The sequence below is a fragment of the Salmo trutta genome, chromosome 27 (genome assembly GCF_901001165.1).
Source record: "Salmo trutta chromosome 27, fSalTru1.1, whole genome shotgun sequence".
NCBI lineage: Eukaryota > Metazoa > Chordata > Actinopteri > Salmoniformes > Salmonidae > Salmo > Salmo trutta.
Genome location: NC_042983.1, coordinates 10,710,201 through 10,736,122, shown reverse-complemented (window position 1 = coordinate 10,736,122; position 25,922 = coordinate 10,710,201). Strand labels below are relative to the sequence as shown.

The 25,922-nt window shown below is 41.7% G+C and overlaps 1 protein-coding gene across 1 annotated transcript in view; it reads right to left on the bottom strand.

The window, feature by feature from the left end:
• hk2 (hexokinase 2) overlaps positions 1-23,384 on the bottom strand; it is a 68,816-nt gene extending 45,432 nt beyond the window's left edge. Inside the window, exons 1-2 of the mRNA XM_029716624.1 lie at positions 23,084-23,384; positions 4,540-4,702 (exon numbers count right to left, since the gene is read on the bottom strand). Coding sequence (XP_029572484.1) covers positions 4,540-4,702; positions 23,084-23,146 — 226 coding nt within the window. The 5' untranslated portion in view covers positions 23,147-23,384. The remainder of the gene's footprint in view (positions 1-4,539; positions 4,703-23,083) is intronic.
• Positions 23,385-25,922: the final 2,538 nt, after the last annotated feature.

Here is a 25,922-nt window from a genome sequence, read left to right as displayed (position 1 = left end):
TCCAATTACAGTGCATTACAAGTCCAAGGCTTGAAGGCCAGGTCTCTCTGGAGAAAGAGGTCTTTTGACACCAATGGGACTTCCTAGTTAAATACAGGCTAAATAAAAACACTTCGGATTGGGCCAGAGCTAGCTAGCTATAAAGATAGAGCGAGATATATATATATATATTCTCTATATATATATTCTCTATATATATATTCTCTATAAGTCAATTGGTCTGAATACTCTCCGAAGGCACTTATATATATATATATATATATAAGTGCCTTCGGAGAGTATTCAGACCAATTGACTTTTCCCACTTTACAGCTTTTATCTAAAATGATGAGCCTGCAATGACAAAAACATTTTTTTAAAGATCCTCAACAATTGATACACAATACCACATAACGACAAAGTGAAAACAGATGAGACGTTTAAGCAAATGGATTAAAAAAGAAAACAGAAATAACATATTTACATAAGTATTCAGACCCTATGCCATGAAACTCGAAATTGAGCTCAGGTGCATCCTGTTACCACAGATCATCCTTGAGATTGTACAACTTGATTAGAGTCCAAATGTGGTAAATTCAATTGATTGGACATGATTTGGAAAGGCACACACGTGTCTATATAATGTCCCGCAGTTGACAGTGCATGTCAGACCAAAAACCAAGCCATGAAGTCAAAGGAATTGTCCGTACAGCTCCGAGACAGGATTGTGTTGAGGCACAGATTTGGGAAAGAGTATAAAAACATTTCTGCAGCATTGAAGGTCCCCAAGAACACAGTGGCCTCCATCATTCTTAAATGGAAGCGATTGGAACCACCAAGACTCTTCCTAGAGCTGGCCGCCCAGCCAAACTGAGCAATCCGGGGAGAAGGGCCTCGGTCAGGGAGGTGACCAAGAACCCGATGGTCACTGACAGAGCTCCTCTGTGGAGATGGGAGAACCTTCCAGAAGGACAACCATTTCTGCAGCACTCCATCAATCACGCCTTTATGGTAGACTGGCCTGACGGAAGCCAGTCCTGAGTACGACATCCTGCTTGGAATTTGCCGAGAGGCACCCAAAGACTCACAGACCATGAGAAACAAGATTCTCTGGTCTGATGAAACCAAGATTGAATGCTTGGGCCTAAATGGCAAGCTTCACATCTGGAGGAAACATGGCACCATCCCTACGGTGAAGCATGGTGGTGTTGGCATGATGCTGTGGGGATGTTTTTCAGAGGCAGGGACTGTCAGGTACTGGGAGAATAGTCAGGATCGAGGGAAAAATGAACAGAGAGATCCTTGATGAAACCCTGCTCCAGAGCACTCAGTACCTCAGACTGGGGTGAAAGTTCACCTTCCAACAGGACACCGACCCTAAGCACACAGCCAAGACGACGCCTGAGCCCAGACTTGAACCCGATCGAACATCTCTGGAGAGACTTGAAAATAACTGTGCAGCAACACTCCCCATCCAACCGGAGAGCTTGAGAGGACAATACTATACTTTTGGAGAATCTCCCAAAAACACAGGTGTGCCAAGCTTGTAGTGTCATACCCAAGAAGACTCGATGCTGTAATTGCTGTCAAAGGTGCTTCAACAAAGTACTGATTTCATTTATTTTAAGAAATTAGCAAATAAAATGTAAAAACCTGTATTTTCTTAGTCATTATGGGGTATGGTGTGGAGACGGATGAAGAATTTTTTGGAATAAGGCTGTAACATAAAATGTGGAAAAAGTCAAGGGGGTCTGAATACTTTCCGAAGACACTGTATATCTGTGTTGTTGTATGTGTCGAATTGCTTTGCTTTATCTTGGCCAGGTCACAGTTGCAAATGAGAACTTGTTCTCAACTAGCCTACCTGGTTAAATAAAGGTGAAATAAAAAAAATCATACAGTTGAAGTCAGAAATTTACATACACTTAGGTTAGAGTCATTAAAACTAGTTTTTCAACTACTCCACAAATTTCTCGTTAACAAACTATAGTTTTGGCAAGTCGGTTAGGACATCTACTTTCTGCATGACAAGTAATTTTTCCAAAAATTGTTTACAGACAGATTATTTCACTGTATCACAATTCCAGCGGGTCAGAAGTTTACATACACCAAGTTGACTGTGCCTTTAAACAGCTTGGAAAATTCCAGAAAATGATGTCATGGCTTTAGAAGCTTCTGATAGGCTAATTTACATAATTTGAGTCAATTGGAGGTGTACCTGTGGATGTATTTCAAGGCCTACCTTCAAACTCAGTGCCTCTGCTTGACATCATGGGAAAATCAAAAGAAAATCAGCCAAGACTTCAGAAATATTATTGTAAACCTCCACCAGTCTGGTTCATCCTTGAGAGCAATTTCCAAATGCCTGAAGGTACCACGTTCATCTGTACAAACAATAGTACGCAAGTATAAACACCATGGGACCACGCAGCCGTCATACCGCTCAGGAAGGAGACGCGTTCTGTCTCCTAGAGATGAATGTACTTTGGTGCGAAAAGTGCAAATCAATCCCAGAACAGCAGCAAAGGACCTTGTGAAGATGCTGGAGGAAACAGGTACAAAAGTATCTATATCCACAGTAAAACGAGTCCTATATCGACATAACCTGAAAGGCCCCTCAGCGAGGAAGAAGCCACTGCTCCAAAACCGCCATAAAAAAAGCCAGACTACGGTTTGCAACTGCACATGGGGACAAAGATCGTACTTTTTGGAGAAATGTTCTCTGGTCTGATGAAACAAATAGAACTGTTTGGCCATAATGACCATCGTTGTGTTTGGAGGAAAAAGGGGGACGCTTGCAAGCCGAAGAACACCATCCTAACCTGAAGCATGGGGGTGGCAGCATCATGTGGGGGTGCTTTGCTGCAGGAGGGACTGGTGCACTTCAAAATAGATGGCATCATGAGGCAGGAAAATTATGTGGATATATTGAAGCAACATCTCAAGACATCAGTCAGGAAGTTAAACCTTGGTCGCAAATGGGTCTTCCAAATGGACAATGACCAAGCATACTTCCAACGTTGTGGGAAAATGGCTTAAGGACAACAAAGTCAAGGTTTTGGAATGGCCATCACAAAGCCCTGACCTCAATCCCATAGAATATTTGTGGGTAGAACTGAAAAAGCATGTGCGAGCAAGGAGGCCTATAAACCTGACTCAGTTACACCAGCTCTGTCCGGAGGAATGGGCCAAAATTCACCCAACTTGTTGTGGGAAGCTTGTGGAAGGCTACCCGAAACGTTTGACCCAAGTTAAACAATTTAAAGGCAATGCTACCAAATACTAATTGAGTGTGTGTAAACTTCTGACCCACTGGGAATTAAATGAAAGAAATAAAAACTGAAATAAATCACTCTACTATTACTCTGACATTTGACATTCTTAAAATAAAGTGGTGATACTAACTGACCTAAGACAGGGAATTTGTACTAGGCTTAAATGTCAGGAATTGTGAAAAACTGAGTTTAAATGTATTTGGCTAAGGTGTATGTACAGTTGAAGTCGGAAGTTTACATACACCTTAATCCTAGTAAAAATTCCCTGTCTTAGGTCAGTTAGGATCAACACTTTATTTTAAGAAGGTGAAATGTCAGAATAATAGTAGAGAGAATGATTTATTTCAGCTTTTATTTCTTTCATCACATTCCCAGTGGGTCAGAAGTTCACATACACTCAAATTGGTATTGAGTGTTTGTGGGGTCCATAATTATTGGCACCCTTGATAAATATGAGCAAAAAAAGAAAGACTAAAATAAATAATAATAATGAGCTATATTGTACGTGCCAAAAAAATATAGGGAAATTATATTATACTAATGCAATTGCTCAGAGAAAGAGATTGTTTAACAAGTAATACAACAAACCTCGGAGGGGTCAAAATTATTGTTAACCCCGTTTTCAAAACTCTAGCACCTTCCCTTGCGAGGATAACAACACAGCCTTTTTCTAAAATATTTTATGAGATTGGAGAACACGTTGGGAGGGATGCCATACAGAATCTTTCCAGATCCTTGATATCCTTTGTCTGCACTTATGGAGTCCTCTTCAATTCAAACCACAGGTTTTCAAGTCTGAATACTGAGAAGCCCATTGCAAAAGGTTGATTTTGTGGTCAATTAACCATTTCTTTGTGCTTGGGGTTGTCTTGCTGGAAGATCAACTTGCTGCCTTGTGTCAGCCTCCTTGAAGAGGCAAACAGGTTCCTGGTATTTGGTAAAGTTCATGATGCCCTTGACCCATAACATCAAAGATCCACTCCCATATTTTACCGTAGGTACGAGCGACTTTTTTGCATATGCTTCTGTTTTTCAACACCAAACCTACCATTGGTGTGCGTGACCGAAGAGCTCCATTTCACGTCATCTGACCATAGCGTCAGTTCCAATCCAAGTGCCAATGCAGTTTTTCAAACTCCAGGCAGTGCTTTGGTCAGATGACATGAAAATAGAGCTCTTAGGCAACGCACACAAGTGGTGGGTTTGGCATCTTAATTTACAACTCAATCTAAATTTTTAAAAATTACTCAACTGTCAGTCAAACCCCCTTCCCCGATTTTCTCACCTGTCCCATCAGGGGTGGAACGCACAAACGTGGGCAGCATCTTGACAGCGGCTGTGGGGTTGGAGTCACGGCCCAGACCCTTGTCCATCTCCCGTCGGAATCTCACCGACACGTCCATCAGGTTCTCGTCCGATAACCGCAGGTGGTACAGGTATTTATCCACCTTGAGAAAAAGAGTAAGCTAGAGTAAGCTAGCAACCAGAGGTGGTACAGGTATTTATCCACCTTGAGAAAAAGAGTAAGCTAGAGTAAGCTAGCAAACAGAAGTGCTACAAGTATTTAGGGAGCGAGCGAGAGAGGAAGATGGATGAGTAAGCCTTGTTCGAGCCAGAAAGGCTCATAGGGTAGGAGCAGATCTCCCGACTCTGTAGCACGAGGCAGCTTGATTTACCAGTGCACTCCCTGGACAGCAAACTAGGATAAATATGAACCAATATTCCCTATTGATTACGAACTACGTCTGACTTCTATTCTGACATGAGTATCCAATGCTCATGAGGGTTGCCATGCAGTGACATCAGTAGCTATGCAAAGGAACAAACATCTTTGTTTAGGCCTAGATATTTGCTTACGTGGTTATAAGCTTGTCTCTCTATTCTGTCGCTTTACCACTGAAGTTAGCCTATATAATGTTGTGTTCAGTTAGTATGAGTGTGTGTCAGGGTTTCCGTTAGCTGATAAAACTGTTTCTGTCCAAAATAACCAGGAGGAAAAAAATCCCATTGCAGGAAATACATTTGACCATCATGCTTTTATTTATTTCACCTTTATTTAACCAGGTGGGCCAGTTGAGAACAAGTTCTCATTTACAACTGCGACCTGGCCAAGATAAAGCAAAGCAGTAAGACAAAAACACCACAGAGTTACACATGGGATAAACAAACGTACAGTCAATAACACAATAGAAAATCTGTATACAGTGTGTGCAAATGGAGTAAGGAGGTAAGGCAATAAATAAGCCATAGTGGCAGAGTAATTACAATATAGCAATTAACACTGGAGTGACAGATGTGCAGATGAGGATGTGCAAGTAGAAATACTGGTGTGCAAAACAGCAGAAAAAAAACAAAAACAAATATGGAGATGAGGTAGGTAGTTAGTTGGATGGGCTATTTACAGATGGGCTGTGTACAGCTGCAGCAATCTGTAAGCTGCTCTGACAGCCGATGCTTTAAGTTAGTGAGGGGGATATAAGTCTCCAACTTCAGTGATTTTTGCAATTTGTTCCAGTCATTGGCAGCAGAGAACTGGTTATCGGTCTATAGGTTAATTGGCATAATTTAGAATTAAATTACCACGCGTGTATTTGTTAGTCTTCATGTATCTTTATCCAACACAACTATCACATGCGCAGAGCGCCGATCTTGAGCGTCATATCTCCTGCAGCTCCTTAGCTGGTTGCTAAGCCCATTCACTGCCCAAAAATTCTAAATGCAATAGTGCGTTTAAAAATCTTAGTGCATGATTAAAAATATTTTATTTCTCAACTGGTAATTGAAGCGTGCCTCCCATTCGCGGAACAGTTTCATTTCAATAATACAATTTTAGTTTCTCAAAATCATTGTTACGCGGTTAAACAAAAATCTGAATTAAAATTATAACAATCTAAAAAAGTTAAATTCAACTAATGCGAGAGCACCAGCTTCTCCCATATGGACACATTGATACACTGATTTATTGGTGGCTTAAGAAATGAGCGCATGGAACTCATAGCCTATAGACAAATGAAGCAGAAGGCCCATCACCTCTAATGTCAACTAAGTAAAAATACATCAAGCTGACAAACAAAAACAGTACTAGAAAATGAAAATTCAATCGGAGTCATCACTACTCAGCCAGCCAATAGCATCTCCACACCTCTCCCCTTCTTGTCAACATTTTTAAAATTATACCCAAGACGCATTATGCTTTTCACTGACAGCCGCAGCTCAAAAACGCTAGGCCCATTGCCACTCCCACTGCCCAAATAGGCATAGGCCTACGAGCTTGTGATTTGAAGCAATCCACAATCCTTTTTTTTAAGAAGCTAATGATCCTCGATTCTTCTGACTAAGTCATGCTTTCTGGTGAATTATTTCATTCTGTATTAACAGGAGTAATTATATACCGTAAATTCCGGACTATAAGCCGCAACTTTTTTCCCCACGCTTTGAACATTGCGGCTTAAACAATGACGCGGCTAATATATGGATTTTTCCCGCGTTCAAATTTTTTTTTCACCAAAAAAAACATTCTGTGACGTGCTCAGTTTTTGGGCGGCATGAAGCTTTCATTAGACCAATGAAATTGCCGAACGGGTTAAGGTCAAACTTTTTTGTTTACTGTTTAGATTAAATCGAGCGCTCTCAAACTTCCCATCATTCTGATTACGGTAGTCATTTTGTCACCCTCATCATGGCAAAGACACGGAGAAATGCATATGATGCAGCTTTCAAGTTGAAGGCGATTGATCTGGCTGTTGGAAAAGGAAATAGAGCTGCTGCACGGGAGCTTGGTCTTAATGAGTCGATGATAAGACGTTGGAAACAGCAGCGTGAAGAATTGACTCAGTGCAAAAAGACAACTAAAGCTTACTGCTAATTTTTTATTTTTTGTTACAAGCCATGTTTCGTTAAAGCCTATTTATTTTTGTTACAAGCCGTGTTTCGTTAAAGCCAGTGTAAAGTTAATTTGTTTCAATGTACCGGTAGGCACCTGCGGCTTATAGACATGTGCAGCTTATTTATGTTCAAAATAATATTTTTTTTTAAATTCAGTGGGTGCGGCTTATATTCAGGTGCGCTTAATAGTCCGTAAATTACGGTAGCCAAAATTAATGTACTTCAAATGTACTTCCCTAGCCTATTGAACCTGCTGCTATGCCATTTCTCTCCTGTTCTATTGGTTTTCATATTAACTTTCTTTCCTTGTCCAGAAGCCAAAAGCACAATCCTAGTCATATTAGCGACCCATCCTAGTGGTTGCATCTTTAGATTCACCCTCTAATGTTGGCAAATGTTTAGAAAATTATGTCTTATTGGCTGCCTTATTACAGGAGTTGCATGTTCTGTTCAGATGAATTACCATAATCTAAAATGTATTTCCTGTCATTCTGAGCACAGCTGGTTGATGCCCTTATGGGTTACACACCCAATGCATATGGGTCTGGTAAATTTCTCAAATGGCCGGTAAATTAAAATCTTCCCGGTCACGTTGTTCGGCGCCACATTTTCTTAACGGAAACCCTGGTGTGTGTGCATGCATGCATGCGTGCGTGTGTGTAGCTATGGACCGGAGCCAGTAGGGACAGTGGCATTACATCTTATCATACTACAATCTCCCCTGGCTGAAATGCCAACAGTCATGTGGTAATGCCCGCTTTGTCATGATAATAGTAATGGTTCAGAATCTGAACAGTGACTGTTTCCACAATCTGGGTGACATTACAGACAAGCAGTCAAGAGAGACTACACAATGGAAAATCATAATTATCTATCTTATTTGTTAGGCACGTCGTCTACAATAGTCCTAGACCCATTTCACTGTCAAAGCCAAATCTGACTACCTCTGTAGGCCTCAACTCAAACCTCCGATAAAATGTTATTGTACTGGAAGTCACATTTCCCCAGGGCTAACTAACCCCACCCCCTGCATTACTGGTTGGCTCCAACTCCAGGAACTGAATGCCTCTGCTAGGCAGCAGCCATAAGTACTGTACAAGCAGCTGATTTCACACATGGCCCCAACCACACTACTCTAAATACCAGGAACCTCAGTGACTTGCAAAACGTGTCTGGCAGCAAGGAGCACGTGACTGGAGGAAGGGGGAACACGAGACGAGTGAAAAGGTCTAGCAAACCACAAACCAAATATTATGGCTTTATTGTATTTGTCTCAATGGCTAGACCTAGCTGATCTACAGTAAAAGCATCCAAACTGCAACATAGCCTATACATGCTGATATCATTGATAAAAGTGGTAGACTGCTGCCTTGCACAATCACATGGCCCGGCGCCACTGAGTAAGGTAAGACCCTGGTACAGTGGCTGAGTCCCAAATGGCACTGTATGTATGTATGTATGTATGTATGTATGTATGTATGTATGTATGTATGTATCTATGTATGTATGCATCTATGTATCTATGTATGTATGTAGTTACACAACTTTTGACCAGAAGGCTCTAGTCAAAAGTAGTGCACGACATAGGGAATAGGGTGGCATTTGGGACACATCCCCTTAAGTCACCTTGGCCTGAAGGTCCTGGCTAGCAAAAAGACTGATTAATAAATATCTGATACAGACAGGACACAACGTTCCAGCAGCAACCTGGAACAGACTGACCGTACAACATTCAATCTGAAACTGGAGATGGACTTAGAAAGCAGAGCCTCACCAGAAAAGTGAGGGGTAGAGGGAAAAGGGGGAGAGTGGCGAGGGAAGAATGGTCGAGACATTATGACACTCCCATAGCCACGAGAAGATGGTTTGAGTTAATGGAAGGCCTTCAATTTTATGTCATTAAGGCCTACATGACATGAGACAGACATTCTCAGTATATTTTTTAATACTACACAAATGACAGAAATCTACTCTGACACTGTCAAACAGATAATAAATAAAAACAACAATAAAAGACCACTTGTAGAATACATACATAACATGGACACCAGCTCGTTGAACATCTCATCCCAAAATCATGGTCATTAATATTGACTTGTTCCCCCCCTTTCTGCTATAACAGCCTCCACTCTCTGGGAAGGCTTTCCACTAGATGTTGGAACATTACAGCAGGGACTTGCTTCCATTCAAATACAAGCGCATTAGAGAGGTTGGGCACTGATGTTAGGCCTGGTGTTCGGCGTTTCAATTCATCCCAAAGGTGTTCGATGAGGTTGAGGTCAGGGCTCTGTGCAGGCCAGTCAAGTTCTTCCACACCAATCTCGACAAAATTTCTGTATGGACGTCGCTTTGTGCACGGGGGCATTGTCATGCTGAAACAGGAAAGCACATTATTGTTGAGAATGTTATTGTAAACTGTAGCGTTAAGATTTCCCTTCACTGGGACTAAGGGGCCTAGCCAGAACCATGAAAAATAGCCCCAGACCATTATTCCTCCTACACCAAACTTTACAGTTGGCACAACGCAGTCGGGCAGGTTGCGTTCTCCTGGCGTCCGCCAAACCGAGATTCGTCCGTTCAACTGAAGAGTGATTCATCACTCCAAAGAACACGTTTCCCCTGCTCCGGAGGCCAATGGCGGCAAGCTTTACGCCACTCGAGACGACGCTTGGCATTGCGCATGGTGATCTTAGGCTTGTGTGCGACTGCTCGGCCATGAAAAGCCATTTCATGAAGCTCCCAACGAACAGTTATTGTGCTGACATTGCTTCCAGAGGCAGTTTGGAACTCAGTAATGAGTGTTGCAAATGAGGAGAGACATTTTCAAAAGCTACAGCACTCGTCGGTCCCGTTCTGTTCGCTCCTGTGGCCTACCACTTCACGGCTGAGCCGTTGTTGCTCGTAGACATTTAGTTGTTTTCACAATAACAGCACTTACCATTAACTGGGGCAGCTCTAGCAGGGTAGAAATTTGACAAACTTACTTGATTAAAAGGTGGCATCCTATGACGGTGCCACGTTGAACGTCACTGAGCTCTTCAGTAAGGCCATTCTACTGTCAATGTTTGTATATGGAGATTGCGTGGCTGAGTACTTGATTTTATACACCTGTCAGCAACAGGTGTGGCTGAAATAGCTGAATCCACTCATTTGAAATGGTGTCCACATTAATATACACTACAGTTCAAAAGATTAGGGTCACTTAGAAATGTCCTTATTTTTTAAAGAAAAGCACATGATTATGGCCATTAAAATATCAAATTGATCAGAAATGCACTGTAGACATTGTTAATGTTGTAAATGACTATTGTAGCTGGAAACGTCTGATTTTTAATGGCATATCTACATAGGCGTACAGAGGCCCATTATCAGCAACCATCACTCCTGTGTTCTAAAGGCATGTTGTATTAGTTAATCCAAGTTTATTATTTTAAAAAAGGCTAATTGATCATTAGAAAACCCTTTTGCAATTATGTTAGCACAGCTGAAAACTGTTGTTCTGATTAAAGAGGCAATAAAACTGGCCTGCTTTAGACTAGTTGAGTATCTGGAGCATTTGTGGGTTCGATTGCATGATCAAAATGGCCAGAAACAAAGAACTTTCTTCTGAAACTCGTGAGTCTATTGTTGTTCTGAGAAATGAAGGCTATTCCATGTGAGAAATTGCCAAGAAACTGAAGATCTCGTACAACGCTGTGTACTACTCCCTTCACAGAACAGCGCAAACTGGCTCTAACCAGAATAGAAAGAGGAGTGGGAGGCCCCAGTACACAACTGAGCAAGAGGACAAGTACATTAGTGTTTAGTTTGAGAAACAGACGCCTCACAAGTCCTCAACTGGCAGCGTCATTAAATTGTACCCTCAAAACACCAGTCTCAATGTCAACCGTGAAGAGGCGACTCCGGAATGCTGGCCTTCTAGGCAGAGTTCCTCCGTCCAGTGTGTGTTCTTTTGCACATCTCAATCTTTTCTTTTTATTGGCCAGTCTGAGATATTGCTTTTTCTTTGCAACTCTGCCTAGAAGGCCTGCATCCCGGAGTCGCCGCTTCACTGTTGGAGGTTGAGACTGGTGTTTTGCAGGTACTATTTAATGAAGCTGCCAGTTGAGGACTTGATGCGCCTACGTAGATATTCCCATTGAAAATCAGCCGTTTCCAATAGTCACTTACAACATTAACAATGTCTACACTATTTCTGATCATGTAGTTACCAAAAAAAAAAAAAGTGTTAAATCAAAATAGATTTTATATTCTTCAAAGTAGCCACCCATTGCCTTGATTACAGCTTTGCACACTCTTGGCATTATCTCAACCAGCTTCATGAGGTAGTCACCTGGAATGCATTTCAATGACAAGGTGTTCCTTGTTAAAAAGTTACATTTGTGGAATTTCTTTCCTTCTTAATACATTCAAGCCAATCAGTTGTGTTGTGACAAGGTAGGGGTGGTATAAAGAAGATAGCCCTATTTAGTAAAAGACCAAGTCCCTATTATGTCAAGAACAGCTAAAATAAGCAAAGAGAAATGACAGTCCATCATGACTTTGAGACATGAAGGTCAGTCAATCCGGAACATTAAGACCTTTGGAAGTTCCTTCAAGTGAAATTGCAAAAACCATCAAGCACTATAAAACTGTCTCTCATGAGGACACCACAGGAAAGGAAAACCTCTTCTGGAGAGGATGAGTTCATTAGTTACCAGCCTCAGAAATAGCCCAAATAAATGCTTCAGAGTTAAAGTAACAGACACATCTCAACATCAACTGTTCAGAGGAGACGGCGTAAATCAGGAATTGCTGCAAAGAAACAACTACCAAAGGACACCAATAAGAAAATACTTGCTTGGGCAAAGAAACACAAGCAATGGACATTAGACCGGTAGAAATCTGTCCTTTGGTCTGATGAGTCCAAATTGGAGATTTGGTGAACGGATGATCTCCGCATGCGTGGTTCCCACTGTGAAGCATGGAGGAGGTAGTGTGATGGTGCTTTGCTGGTGACACTGTCAGTGATTTCTTTAGAATTCAAGGCACACTTAACCAGCGTGGCTACCACAGCATTCTGCAGCGATATGCCATCCCATCTGGTTTGCGCTTATTGGGACTATTATTTGTTTATCAACAGGACAACGACCCAACACTCCTCCAGGCTGTGTAAGGGCTATTTGACCAAGAAGGAGAGTAATGGAGTGCTGATGATCTGGCCTCCAAAATCACCCGACCTCAACCCAATTGAGATGGTTTGGGATGAGTTTTTATTTATTTCACCTTTATTTAACCAGGTAGGCAAGTTGAGAACAAGTTCTCATTTACAATTGCGACGTGGCCAAGATAAAGCAAGCAGTTTGACACATACAACAGAGTTACACATGGAATAAAACAAACATACAGTCAATAATATAGTAGAAAAATAAGTATATATACAAAGTGAGCAAATGAGGTGAGATAAGGGAGGTAAAGGCAAAAAAGGCCATGGTGGCGAAGTAAATACAATATAGCAAGTAAAACACTTGAATGGTAGATTTGCAGTGGAAGAAAGTGCAAAGTAGAAATAGAAATAATGGGGTGCAAAGGAGCAAAATAAATAAATAGATACAGTAGGGGTAGAGGTAGCTGTTTGGGCTAAATTATAGATGGGCTATTTTGTAAATGACATCGCCGAAGTCAAGGATCGGTAGGATGGTCAGTTTTATGAGGGTGTTTGGCGGCAAGAGTGGAAGATGCTTTGTTGCATAATAGGAAGCCAATTCTAGATGTAACTTTGGATTTTGATGTGAGTCTGGAAGGAGAGTTTACAGTCTAACCAGACACCTAGGTATTTGTAGTTGTCCACATATTCTAAGTCAGAACCGTCCAGAGTACTGTTGCTGGTGGGGCGGGCAGGTGCAGGCAGCAATCGGTTGAAGAGCATGCATTTAGTTTGGACCGCAGAGTGAAGGAAATGCAGACAATAAGCGCTCAGCATATGTGGGAACTCCTTCAAAACTGTTGGAAAAGCATTCCAAGTGAAGCTGGTTGAGAGAATGCAAGAGTGTGCAAAGCTTTCAAGGCAAAGGGTGGCTACTTTGAAGAATCTAAAATATATTTAGATTTGTTTAACACATTTTTTGGTTACTACATGATTCAATGGACTATTTCATAATTTTGATGTCTTTACTTTTAGAAAATAGTAAAACCCTTGAATGAGTAGGTGTCCAAACTTTTGACTGGTACTGTGTGTGTGTGTGTGTGTGTGTGTGTGTGTGTGTGTGTGTGTGTGTGTGTGTGTGTGTGTATATATAAATAATAAGCTACTAAATCAACTTTCCAGCAGCACTGACTAAATCGATGAAGATAGGCTACGCATATTCATGCTAAGCTTCTCTGGTGATCGTCTCCAAGACAGGCCTGAGCTACTGAAACAGTGCTGTTCATCAGTTGCGAAAAATAAATAAATTGTTGCTTCTATTGACTGAGATTAGATTTCTCTTTTCAGCAGCAGGCATTTGCTTTGCAAACACATTTCCCAAGATGGTATTTTGAAATTTGTGAAAGGCACTTTAGTCCCACCAGGATTTTTTGTGATATTGGTGGGCAAAATTTTGGATTTTACTGCGCCAATCCTCACATTTTGCATGGCAATATGCAAGAATTTTGTGCAATTTGTAGCGGAAATGCACTGACGAGGGAAACATTTTGTTGACGTGTGGTTTAATTGAACCATATAATGCGGAAAATGAGCACTGATTGGTTGAAATTGCAAGTCCTATTTCTGTACTGCAGTGATGGGTCAGTATCATGAGATATTGTGAAATGATTTTACTGTTTTATGCAGAAATAATGCAGTGATTGTCAAATTTGCAAGCACTCGCATAATATGCAGGGAATTGTTGATTTTGCAAAAACAAAATGTGATCAGCGAATCCTGTAGGGGCTAAAATGTTGCTATTCACTGACAACGCAAAGAGAAATTACATTCAGGACTGGCAGCCATTTTGAACGAACCCATGAGTTTACCAGTCAAATTTCCAAGGTGAGAGGTTCCAAAATCCTTCTATGGATTATATTCTTATTACCGCAGCACAAGTTGTTTGCTATTTGGTGTGAGTGCTGCCCAAATTCAGTCAGAGTTCAGACAGGAGTAATTGTATAATTTGGGTAAAATTATTTCAATTTATCAGTGGGCGCTGCAGCACCTCTACTTCCCGCTGCTATGGACAGGAATCAATTTTGTCAGGACATAAGTAGGGTAAAGCAGACTTGCCTAGAGAGAAAGGATCAGAAGGGTGAAAAGCACAAATGTAGCAGCCATTGACAGAGCAGGCAGATCAAAAAGGATAAGTATGTGACATTTATTGACCTAATGTAAAATGTTTTAAGTCTGATGCTAGTAGTACAGTCTGTGGCCACACCTTGCAGACTTAGCAAGTCAAACTCACAGCTGGTGAGTTTGTCTGGACTGGTGCAATACCAACAACGAGACAGCCTACAGGGAGGAGATGAGAACCCTGGCAGAGTGGTGGCAGGGAAATAACCTCTCCCTCAAGGTTCACGATCAGCTCCTTGGTGTTGTTGACTTCAGGAGATAGCAGAGAGAGCACGCCCCCATCCACGTCGATGGGGCCACAGTGGAGAAGGTGAAAAGCTTCAAGTTCCTCTGCGTACACATCACTGACAATCTGAAATGGTCCACCCACACAGACACTGTGGTGAAGAAGACTCAACAGTGAGGTCAGTACAGGTGCATTAATACTGGGATCTCAAGGCCATCAGACTAAAATAGCCATCACTAGCCGGTCTCCACCCAGTACCCAGCCCTGAACTTAGTCACTGTCACTAGCTGGCTATTGTACATTGACATGGAACACTGGTCACTTTAATAACGTTTACATACCGTGTTACACATTTCTTCTTAACCTTTATTTAACCAGGAAGGGCTAATTGAGATTTGAAATCTTTTTTTCAAGAGCATCCCGGCCAAGTCAATTACAGACGGACAACATGAAAATCTACAGGCAATCTAATAGTATACTGTATTCTAGTCTTGGCCATCTATTAATCTATTGCTGTACATATACAATTCTATTCACTTATTCTTCAGATATACTATATATTCTATCCACATTATGTGCATGTCTATACATCACATATACACACACATAGTTGTAGTCAAAAGTTTACATGCACTTAGGTTGGAGTCATTAAAAGTCGTTTTTCAACCACTCCACAAATTTCTTGTTAACAAACTATAGTTATAGCAAGTCAGATAGGACATCTACTTTGTGCATGACACAAGTAATTTTTCCAACTATTGTTTACAGACAGATTGAGCCACAGTCCCGTGTGGCTCAGATGGTAGCGCATGGTGTTTGCAACGCCAGGGTTGTGGGTTTGATTCCCATGGGGGACCAGTGCGGGGAAAAATAAAATAAATACAAAAAAAATGTTTTTAGGAAATGTATGCATTCACTATTTTAAGTCGCTCTGGATAAGAGCGTCTGCTAAATGACTAAAATGTAAATGTAAATTCCAGTGGGTCAGAAGTTTACATACACTACGTTCACTGTGCCTTTAAAAAGCTTAGAAAATTCCAGAAAATTATGTCATGGCTTTTGAAGCTTCTGATAAACTAATTGACATCATTTAATTCAATTGGAGGTGTACCTGTGGATGTATACTGCTCAAAAAAATAAAGGGAACACTTAAACAACACATCCTTAATCTGAATGAAATAAATAATCTTAAATACTTTTTTCTTTACATAGTTGAATGTGCTGACAAAATCACAAAAATAATCAATGGAAATCCAATTTGTCAACCCATGGAGGTCTGGATTTGGAGTCACACTCAAAATTAAAGTGGAAAACCACACTACAGGCTGATCCAACTTTGATGTAATGTCCTTAAAACAAGTCAAAATGAGGCTCAGTAGTGTGTGTGGCCTCCACGTGCCTGTATGACCGCCCTACAACGCCTGGGCATGCTCCTGATGAGGTGGCGGGTGGTCTCCTGAGGGATCTCCTCCCAGACCTGGACTAAAGCATCCGCCAACCCCTGGACAGTCTGTGGTGCAACGTGGCGTTGGTGGATGGAGCGAGACATGATGTCCCAGATGTGCTCAATTGGATTCAGGTCTGGGGAACGGGCGGGCCAGTCCATAGCATCAATGCCTTCCTCTTGCAGGAACTGCTGACACACTCCAGCCACATGAGGTCTAGCATTGTCTTGCATTAGGAGGAACCCAGGGCCAACCGCACCAGCATATGGTCTCACAAGGGGTCTGAGGATCGCATCTCGGTACCTAATGGCAGTCAGGCTACCTCTGGCGAGCACATGGAGAGCTGTGCGGCCCCCCAAAGAAATGCCCCCCCACACCATGACTGACCCACCACCAAACCGGTCATGCTGGAGGATGTTGCAGGCAGCAGAACGTTCTCCACGGCGTCTCCAGACTCTGTCACGTGCTCAGTGTGAACCTGCTTTCACCTGTGAAGAGCACAGGGCGGCAGTGGCGAATTTGCCAATCTTGGTGTTCTCTGGCAAATGCCAAACGTCCTGCACGGTGTTGGGCTGTAAGCACAACCCCCACCTGTGGACGTCGGGCCCTCATACCACCCTCATGGAGTCTGTTTCTGACCGTTTGAGCAGACACATGCACATTTGTGGCCTGCTGGAGGTCATTTTGCAGGGCTCTGGCAGTGCTTCTCCTGCTCCTCCTTGCACAAAGGCGAAGGTAGCGGTCCTGCTGCTGGGTTGTTGCCCTCCTACGGCCTCCTCCACGTCTCCTGATGTACTGGCCTGTCTCCTGGTAGCGCCTCCATGCTCTGGACACTACGCTGACAGACACAGCAAACCTTCTTGCCACAGCTCGCATTGATGTGCCATCCTGGATGAGCTGCACTACCTGAGCCATTTGTGTGGGTTGTAGACTCCGTCTCATGCTACCACTAGAGTGAAAGCACCGCCAGCATTCAAAAGTGACCAAAACATCAGCCAGGAAGCATAGGAACTGAGAAGTGGGCTGTGGTCCCCACCTGCAGAACCACTCCTTTATTGGGGGTGTCTTGCTAATTGCCTATAATTTCCACATGTTGTCTATTCCATTTGCACAACAGCATGTGAAATTTATTGTCAATCAATGTTGCTTCCTAAGTGGACAGTTTGATTTCACAGAAGTGTGATTGACTTGGAGTTACATTGTGTTGTTTAAGTGTTCCCTTTATTTTTTTGAGCAGTGTATTTCAAGGCCTACCTTCAAACTCAGTGCCTCTTTGCTTGTCATCATGGGAAAATTTTATGAAATCAGCCAAGACCTAAGAAAAGTAATTGTAGACCTCCACAAGTCTGGTTCATCCTTGGGAGCAATTTCCAAACGCCTGAAGGTACCATCTGTACAAACAATAGTACGCAAGTATAGACACCATGGGACCACGCAGCCGTCATACGCTCAGGAATGAGATGCGTTCTGTCTCTTAGAGATTAATGTACTTTGGTGCAAAAAGCGCAAATCAATCCCAGAATAAGGACCTTGTGAATATGTCAGTAAAAGGTGTGTTTACGGACATATTCAATAAATCCCTATCCCGGTCTGCTGTTGCCATATGCTTCAAGAGAGCCACCATTGTTCCTGTTCCCAAGAAAGCTAAGGTAACTGAGCTAAACGACTATTGCCCCGTAGCACTCACCTCCGTCATCATGAAGTGCTTTGAGAGACTAGTCAAGGATCATATCACCTCCACCCTACCCGACACCCTAGACCCACTCCAATTTGCTTACCGCCCCAATAGGTCCACAGACGACACAATCGCAACCACACTGCACACCACCCTAACCCATCTGGACAAGAGGAATACCTATGGAAGAATGTTGATTCATCGATTACAGCTCAGCATTTAACACCATAGTACCCTCCAAACTCACCACTAAGCGCCGGACTAGAGGTCGACCGATTATGATTTTTCAACGTAGATACCGATTATTGGATGACCGAAAAAGCCGATACCGATTAATCGGCCGATTTCTTAATTTATTTATTTGTAATAATGACAATTACAACAATACTGAATGAACACTTATTTTAACTTAATATAATACATCAATAAAATACATTTAGCCTCAAATAATGAAACATGTTCAATTTGGTTTAAATAATGCAAAAACAAAGTGTTGGAGAAGAAAGTAAAAGTGCAATATGTGCCATGTAAGAAAGCTAACGTTTAAGTTCCTTGCCATATGAAAGCTGGTGGTTCCTTTTAACATGAGTCTTCAATATTCTCAGTTAAGAAGTTTTAGGTTGTAGTTATTATAGGAATTATAGGACTATTTCTCTCTATACGATTTGCATTTCATATACCTTTGACTATTGGATGTTCTTATAGGCACTTTAGTCTTGCCAGTGTAACCGTATAGCTTCCGTCCCTCTCCTCGCTCCTACCTGGGCTCAAACCAGGAACACATCGACAACAGCCACCCTCGAAGCAGCGTTACCCATGCAGAGCAAGGGGAACAACTACTCCAAGTCTCAGAGCGAGTGACGTTTGAAACGTTATTAGCGCGCACCCCGCTAACTAGCTAGTCATTTCACATCGGTTACACCAGCCTAATCTTGGGAGTTGATAGGCTTGAAGTCATAAAAAGCGCAATGCTTGAAGCACAGCGAAGAGCTGCTGGCAAAACGCACGAAAGTGCTGTTTGAATGAATGCTTACGAGCCTGCTGCTGCCTACCACCGCTCAGTCAGACTGCTCTATCAAATCATAGACTTAATTATAATATAATAAACACACAAATACAAGCCTTAGGTCATTAATATGGTTGAATCTGGAAACTATCTCGAAAACAAAAACGTTTTTCCTTTCAGTGAAATACGGAACAGTATATATCGATTTCCGATTGTTATGAAAACTTGAAATCGGCCCTAATGAAATCGGCCATTCCGATTAATAAGTTGACCTCTACTCCGGACCCTGGGTCTCGACCCCGCCCTGTGCAACCGGGTCCTGGACTTTGACGGGCCGCCCCCAGGTGGTGAGGGTAGGAAACAACATCTCCACCCCACTGATCCTCAACACTGGGGCCCCACAAGGGTGTGTTCTCAGCCCTCTCCTGTACTCCCTGTTCACCCATGACTGTGTGGCCATGCACGCCTCCAACTCAATCATCAAGTTTGCAGACGACACTACAGTGGTAGGCTTGATTACCAACAACGACGAGCCGGCCTACAGGGAGGAGGTGAGGGCCCTCGGAGAGTGGTGTCAGGAAAATAACCTCACACGCAACGTCAACAAAACAAAGGAGATGATCATGGACTTCAGGAAACAGCAGAGGGAGCACCCCTATCCACATCGATAGGGACAGTAGTGGAGAAGGTGAAAAGTTAAGTTCCTCGGCCTACACATCACGGAAAACTGAATTGGTCCACCCACATAGATAGCGTGGTGAAGAAGGCGCAACAGCTCCTCTTAAACCTCAGGAGGCTGAAGAAATTTGGCTTGTCACCAAAAACACACAAACTTTTACAGACGCACAATCGAGAGCATCCTGTCGGCCCGCATCACCGCCTGGTACGGCAACTGCGCCGCCCACAACCGCAAGGCTCTCCAGAGGGTAGTGAGGTCTGCACAACGCATCACAGGGGGCAAACTACCTGCCCTCCAGGACACCTACAGCACCCGATGTCACAGGAAGGCCAAAAAGATCATCAAGGACAACAACTACCCGAGCCACTGCCTGTTAACCCCGCTATCGTCCAGAAGGCAAGGTCAGTACAGGTGCATCAAAGCTGGGACCGAGAGACTGAAAAACAGCTTCTATCTCAAGGCCATCAGACTGTTAAACAGCCATCACTAACATTGAATCTGTATGTTGGCAGCAGCCACTTAATCTCTAGCCACTTTAATAATTGGATGTAATAAATGTATCACTAGTCACTTAAACAATGCCACTTATATAATGTTTACATACCCTACATTACTCATCTCATATGTATATACTGTAATCTATACTATCTACTGCATTTTGCCGATGCTGTTCGGCCATCGCTCATCCATATATTTATATGTACATATTCTTAATCATTCCTTTACACTTGTGTGTATAAGGTAGTTGTGAAATTGTTAGATTACATGTTAGATATTACTGCACGGTCAGAACTAGAAGCACAAGCATTTCGCTACACTTGCATTAACATCTGGTAACCATGTGTATGTGACCAATTAAATTTGATTTGAAGTTGCTGGAGGAAACAGGTACAAAATTATCTATATCCACAGTAAAACGAGTCCTATATCGACATAACCTGAAAGGCCGCTCAACAAGGAAGAAGACATTGTCTTTTTTATGGCAGTTTTGGAGCAGACTACGGTTTCCAACTGCACATGGGGACAAAGATCATACTTTTTGGAGAAATATCCTCTGGTCTGATGAAACAAAAATATAACTGTTTGGCCATAACGACCATCATTATGTTTGGAGGAAAAAGGGGGAGGCTTGCAAGCTGAAGAACACCATCCCAACCTGAAGCACGGGGGTGGCAGCATCATGTTGTGGGGGTGCCTTGCTGCAGGAGAGACTGGTGCACTTCACAAAATAGATGGCATCATGAGGAAAGAAAATGTGGATATATTAAAGCATCATCTTAAGACATCAGTCAGGAAGTTAAAGCTTGGTCGCAAATGGGTCTTCCAAATGGACAATGACCCCCAAGCATACTTCCAAAGTTGTGGGAAAATGGCTTAAGGACAACAAAGTCAAGGTATTGGAGTGGCCATCACAAAGCCCTGACCTCAATCCTATAGAATATTTGTGGGCAGAACTGAGTGTGTGCGAGCAAGGAGGCCTACAAACCTGACTCAGTTACACCAGCTCTGTCAGGAGGAATGGGCCAAAATGTACCCAACTTATTGTGGGAAGCTTGTGGAAGGCTACCTAAAACATTTGACCCAAGTTAAACAATTTAAAAGGCAATGCTACTAAATACTATTTGAGTGTATGTAAACTTCTGACCCACTGGGAATGTGATGAAAGAAATAAAAGCTGAAATAAAACATTCTCCACTATTATTCTGACATTTCACATCCTTAAAATAAAGTGGTGATCCTAACTGACCTAAGACAGGGCATTTGTACTAGGATTAAACGTCAGGAATTGTGAAAAACTGAGTTTAAATGTATTTGGCTAAGGTGTATGTAAACTTCAGACTTCAACTGTATTTATACTCCGGACTACAACATCGCTCATCCTAATATTCCTATATTTTTTAATTCCATTCTTTACTTTTAAAATGTATTGTTAGATATTACTGCACTGTTGGAGCTAGGAACATAAGCATTTTGCTACACCCGCAACAACATCTGCTCAATACGTGTATGCAACCCATAATATTAGATTTCACACAAAATAGCCCTGTCCTGCTACAAGCAACACAAAGCTCTCATAGATGCTGCCCTTGCCACATATGCAGCACAGCTGAGAGGGAGTGTGTGTGTGTTTGGGGTAGTGACCCTAAACCAAAGGTGAGTGAGGTGGAGAAGGGTGAACAAAAGATAAGTTACCAACCTGGTCTCAAATCATTTCGTAATATTCTGTACGTAAATTCAAGACATTACATTTAGGCAAAGGGGGATACTTAGTTGTACAACTGAATGCCTCCATCTGAAATGTGTCTCCCGCATTTAACCCAACCCCTTTAAATCAGAGAGGTGCGGGGGGCTGCCTTAATCGACATCCACGTCGTCGGTGCCCAGGGAACAGTGGGTTAACTGCCTTGCTCAGGGACAAAACAACAGATTTTTTACCTTGTCAGTTTGGGGATTCGATCCAGCAATTAGTATATGTTACGTTTCATATGGTATGTATTAATTTGTGGATGTCCATCACCCATTTTGTATGATGTTATTAATTTTTATATATATATATAACAAATTAACAAAACTTACAATATGTTATGAATTTGGAAACCATATATGTTTGGAATTCTAGCTAACTGACTAACGTTAGCTAAGCTAAGGGTTAGGCTTAAGTTTAGGAGTTAGGTTAAAGGGTTAGGTCTAGCTAAAAGGGTTAAGGTTAGGGCTAGAAGGGTTCGCTAAAAGGGTTATGGTTAGGGTTAGCTAACATGCTAAGTAGTTGCAAAGTATCTAAAAAGTAGTAAGTAGTTGAAAAGTTGTTAATTAGCTCAAATGCAAAAGTTGTCCGTGATGAGTTTCTTACTCGCACCCCGACCGACCAACCAACCAACCTACTTAAGTAACCATCTGTCTTATTTAACCATACCAAATGTATCATATACTAATCTTTTCCGGATTTACGCTTACCATGTTACGTGTAGTCTATGAGACCAGGCTGGATTTACGTAGAAGCACTTCATGATAGGCTCATTTTCACAACCATTTATCCTACTACTGATGTAATGATAAGTGTGCATGCATCCTGTCTAATTATGTGGACAGTCTTACGTTTCTGGTTAAGCCAAGCTAAACTGACATGTCAACCGTCTATTTCTCACAACATTACTTGGTCAGTGCTGCTATTTCTTGGAATCCCTGCCCATCCATGGACAGGGCCGACGGCTCTCGTATTGCATTGAAATGCGGAAACAAGAAGATGCGCAATTATTGCATATTAAACAAGTCAGTAAAAGTGAATAATACTTGGGCATATCTCGTCAGTGTCTTCAACTTTAACTTAGTTCGTTTGGATATACATTGTGGGGCATTTGACGGAAAAGAAAACTAATTAACTACCACTCCTTAGAGGAAATTCGACACAATGGAAACTAGCTAGACGCTCCACTGACGCAATGCCAATATGATCCGAGTCATCACACGACACGTGTGGCGTACTTCAAGTAACCTAGCCTCTTCTTTCGAGTGCTAGCTAACCGGTCAACGGCCAATATCACTTGTAAAATATGTCCCTTTATAACATAAAAAGAGCAAAGACATGTAGCTATGTTTTCTAGGCACTTACTTGCTGAACTTTGTCATGGTGGAGCTCCGTGAAGTAGTAAGCCAGAAGATGAGAGGCTATCATTGTCGTTGTAAATGTCCTTCTCTACCTCTTAGTTAGTTAGCTATGTCAATGTAATTATTTCCTAGAGGGCTTGTTCGTTAAAGTTGTCGGCAACTAATCATAACGTCGAACAAAATCTTCTCTGGCCTTCGTAATGACAACTTTATAGAGATGAAGGCTACAGAAGTCACATCGATAACTTCCACCTACTTCGAACAAGTAATTCTTAATATTCTTCGCGTCATTGCTGGCGATTGGCCACGAGGAAGGTGTGGCTTCTCTTCTCGTCTAAGGACAAGCAAATTATCATAATGATGAATACTATAATTAAACACAAGATGTCCTTACATATTATTATTTGATCTCTCAGAGCAACTTTTTTTTTTTATATAATATTAGTATATCTTATTCATAGAGATATAACTATAATCGTATTTATATAAAACAGGAGTGAGTTTGGTTTGTAATACAGATTAAACTGATTTCAGAGAGCAGTTCCATCTATTGACATGACGTTCCTGTAATGACTGAAGAACTGCCAGAAGAAAAAAAATCTCATCATAGGAAGAAAAAAACTATATGGGGAAGAATACAATTTAATAAGGCAGGAAATTGACAGAAGGAGAGAATTATTGCAACAACAATGTAGCAATATATCCAATTTAGCCACATTCAATTATGTAGCCTATCCTGTAGCCCATTAAGGTGTGTGTGTTTGATGTATTATATGCACCAAGTCAAGGTCAGTTATTTTCTGCAACAAGTAACAACTGAAACCATACTGACAAGATCTCAATACTTTGGTTCACATCTGCACTTCCCATGAAGCTGAATGACTAGGCATTACAGTGATCTGAGGATTCTTCTCTATTAGACCAATAGTAGGCTACTGTCTCAGAGGATGAGGGTTGGGGTCAGTTATATTTCAATTCAGAAAGTTTTTTGTGATCTTGATATTTCAGCATGGACTATAGATATAACCTTCAGATAATGGTGTGACTCAGACAGTGCTGCTCATAGAATCTCTCAGTTGGATACAATAAAACAGATCACAAGGTCAGAACATTGGGATCTAACTCCAAACTGCTGCTGCATAGCAGCTATTGTCCAGAAGAAATGCCACACCAACAGCCACTATTGTCACACCAGAGCAATGCAAACCTACTGGCTGAAGTATGCCTATCTCTTTGTCAGTACCTACGCAGTGGTCAGGCCGTGTACTGGTCATTCTGCCAATTCTCATCCTCATTGTATCTCTCCATCCATCCATTGTATTCCTCTCCATCCATCTGAAACTTTCCCTCCTATGACTCCTTGTCGAACCCTATGGGAGTGCACTAGGGAATAGAGTGCCATGTCAGAAGCAGCCCTTGTCAATACTGTGTTCCTTCCAAACACACACAGTACCACATTAAATCACTATTAAATTAACATAAACAAAGCCATTGCAAAAGGCCATCGGTACTGATTACAGCCCTCACATTGTTCATATTGGACACAATTCAAACAAACACTCTTTCAATAAAATGTGCCTTTTATATGAGTGTAGAAAAGGTCAGTAAATATTATTATGTTTCTAAATATTTCAAGGTTTGAATATCATTTCACTCTATTGCTCTTTTCCTTCTACTAATAAAGCATTCTTCATGCAACTCAAAATAATGGCAACCAGTTTGGCATGTTTTGATCACACAGATGTACACATAAACATGAATGCAAATAGACGTCACATTGTCATGCTGCCTTAGGTCATGCATTCCAATAATGCTGTACGATATGATCATATTCCAAACACATGCTCAGAGGGAAATATCTGATCTAGCTGATCAGCCTTCCCTGTAGCTCAGTTGGTAGAGCATGGTGTTTGCAACACCAGGGTTGTGGGTTCGATTCCCACGGGGGGCCAGCACAGAAAAAAAAAGTATGATATGTATGAAATTGTATGAAATGTATGAATTCGCTACTGTAAGTCGCTCTGGATAAGAGCGTCTGCTAAATGACTTAAATGTAAATGATCAGACTGAGGGGTGACTGGGAGTTTTAGGGCCCGTATTTATAAAGGGTCTCAGAGTAGGAGTGCTGAGCTAGGATCTGTCAAAGCAATCTTATTCATTATGATCTAAAAGGCAAAACTGATTTAAGATCAGCACTCTTGCTCTGAGAAGCTATATTAATACCGGCCCAGGTTCAGCTTTTGGATATAGCCTAACCCTCTCCTCGGTATTCTGGTTGTATTCCCTGTCTTCTGCTTGGACAAGACAGAATAAAAGGAGTGGCAAGATAAACTAGGTAATCCATGATGCTGGTATTAAAGGATTAGCTATTTATAACTCAAAGTTTAAAGCCAAGTGTAGTTGGCCAGAGTGTGAAATGTTTAGGACACTAAGCTATCATGTAGAGATAATGTTGAATAACATTTTTATACTATATATTTATAGTGTTATTCAAAAACTGTCTCCTATTCCTCAGTCATGATGTGACTTTTACGGTGATAAACTCACATCAGGTTCAGACCGGCTCCTCCAGGCAAAGCCCCCCAAAATGGGTTAAGTCATTAATTTAATGTTCAGCGATCCACTCACTAATCTCCCATTTGTATTTTAGCCTACGAGAGAGACTACGAATAATGATAGAGCCTAAATGTCCAAGAAACAAATGAAATGTAATTTATGTGCTTCATTGCAAAACACACATATTTCATGCTCTGTTTTAACACAAACATGTTTTTTGTGGACCTGAGTTAAGATGTAGATAAAGGATATATAAATGCAGCCAGAGAAAAAACATGACATACTGT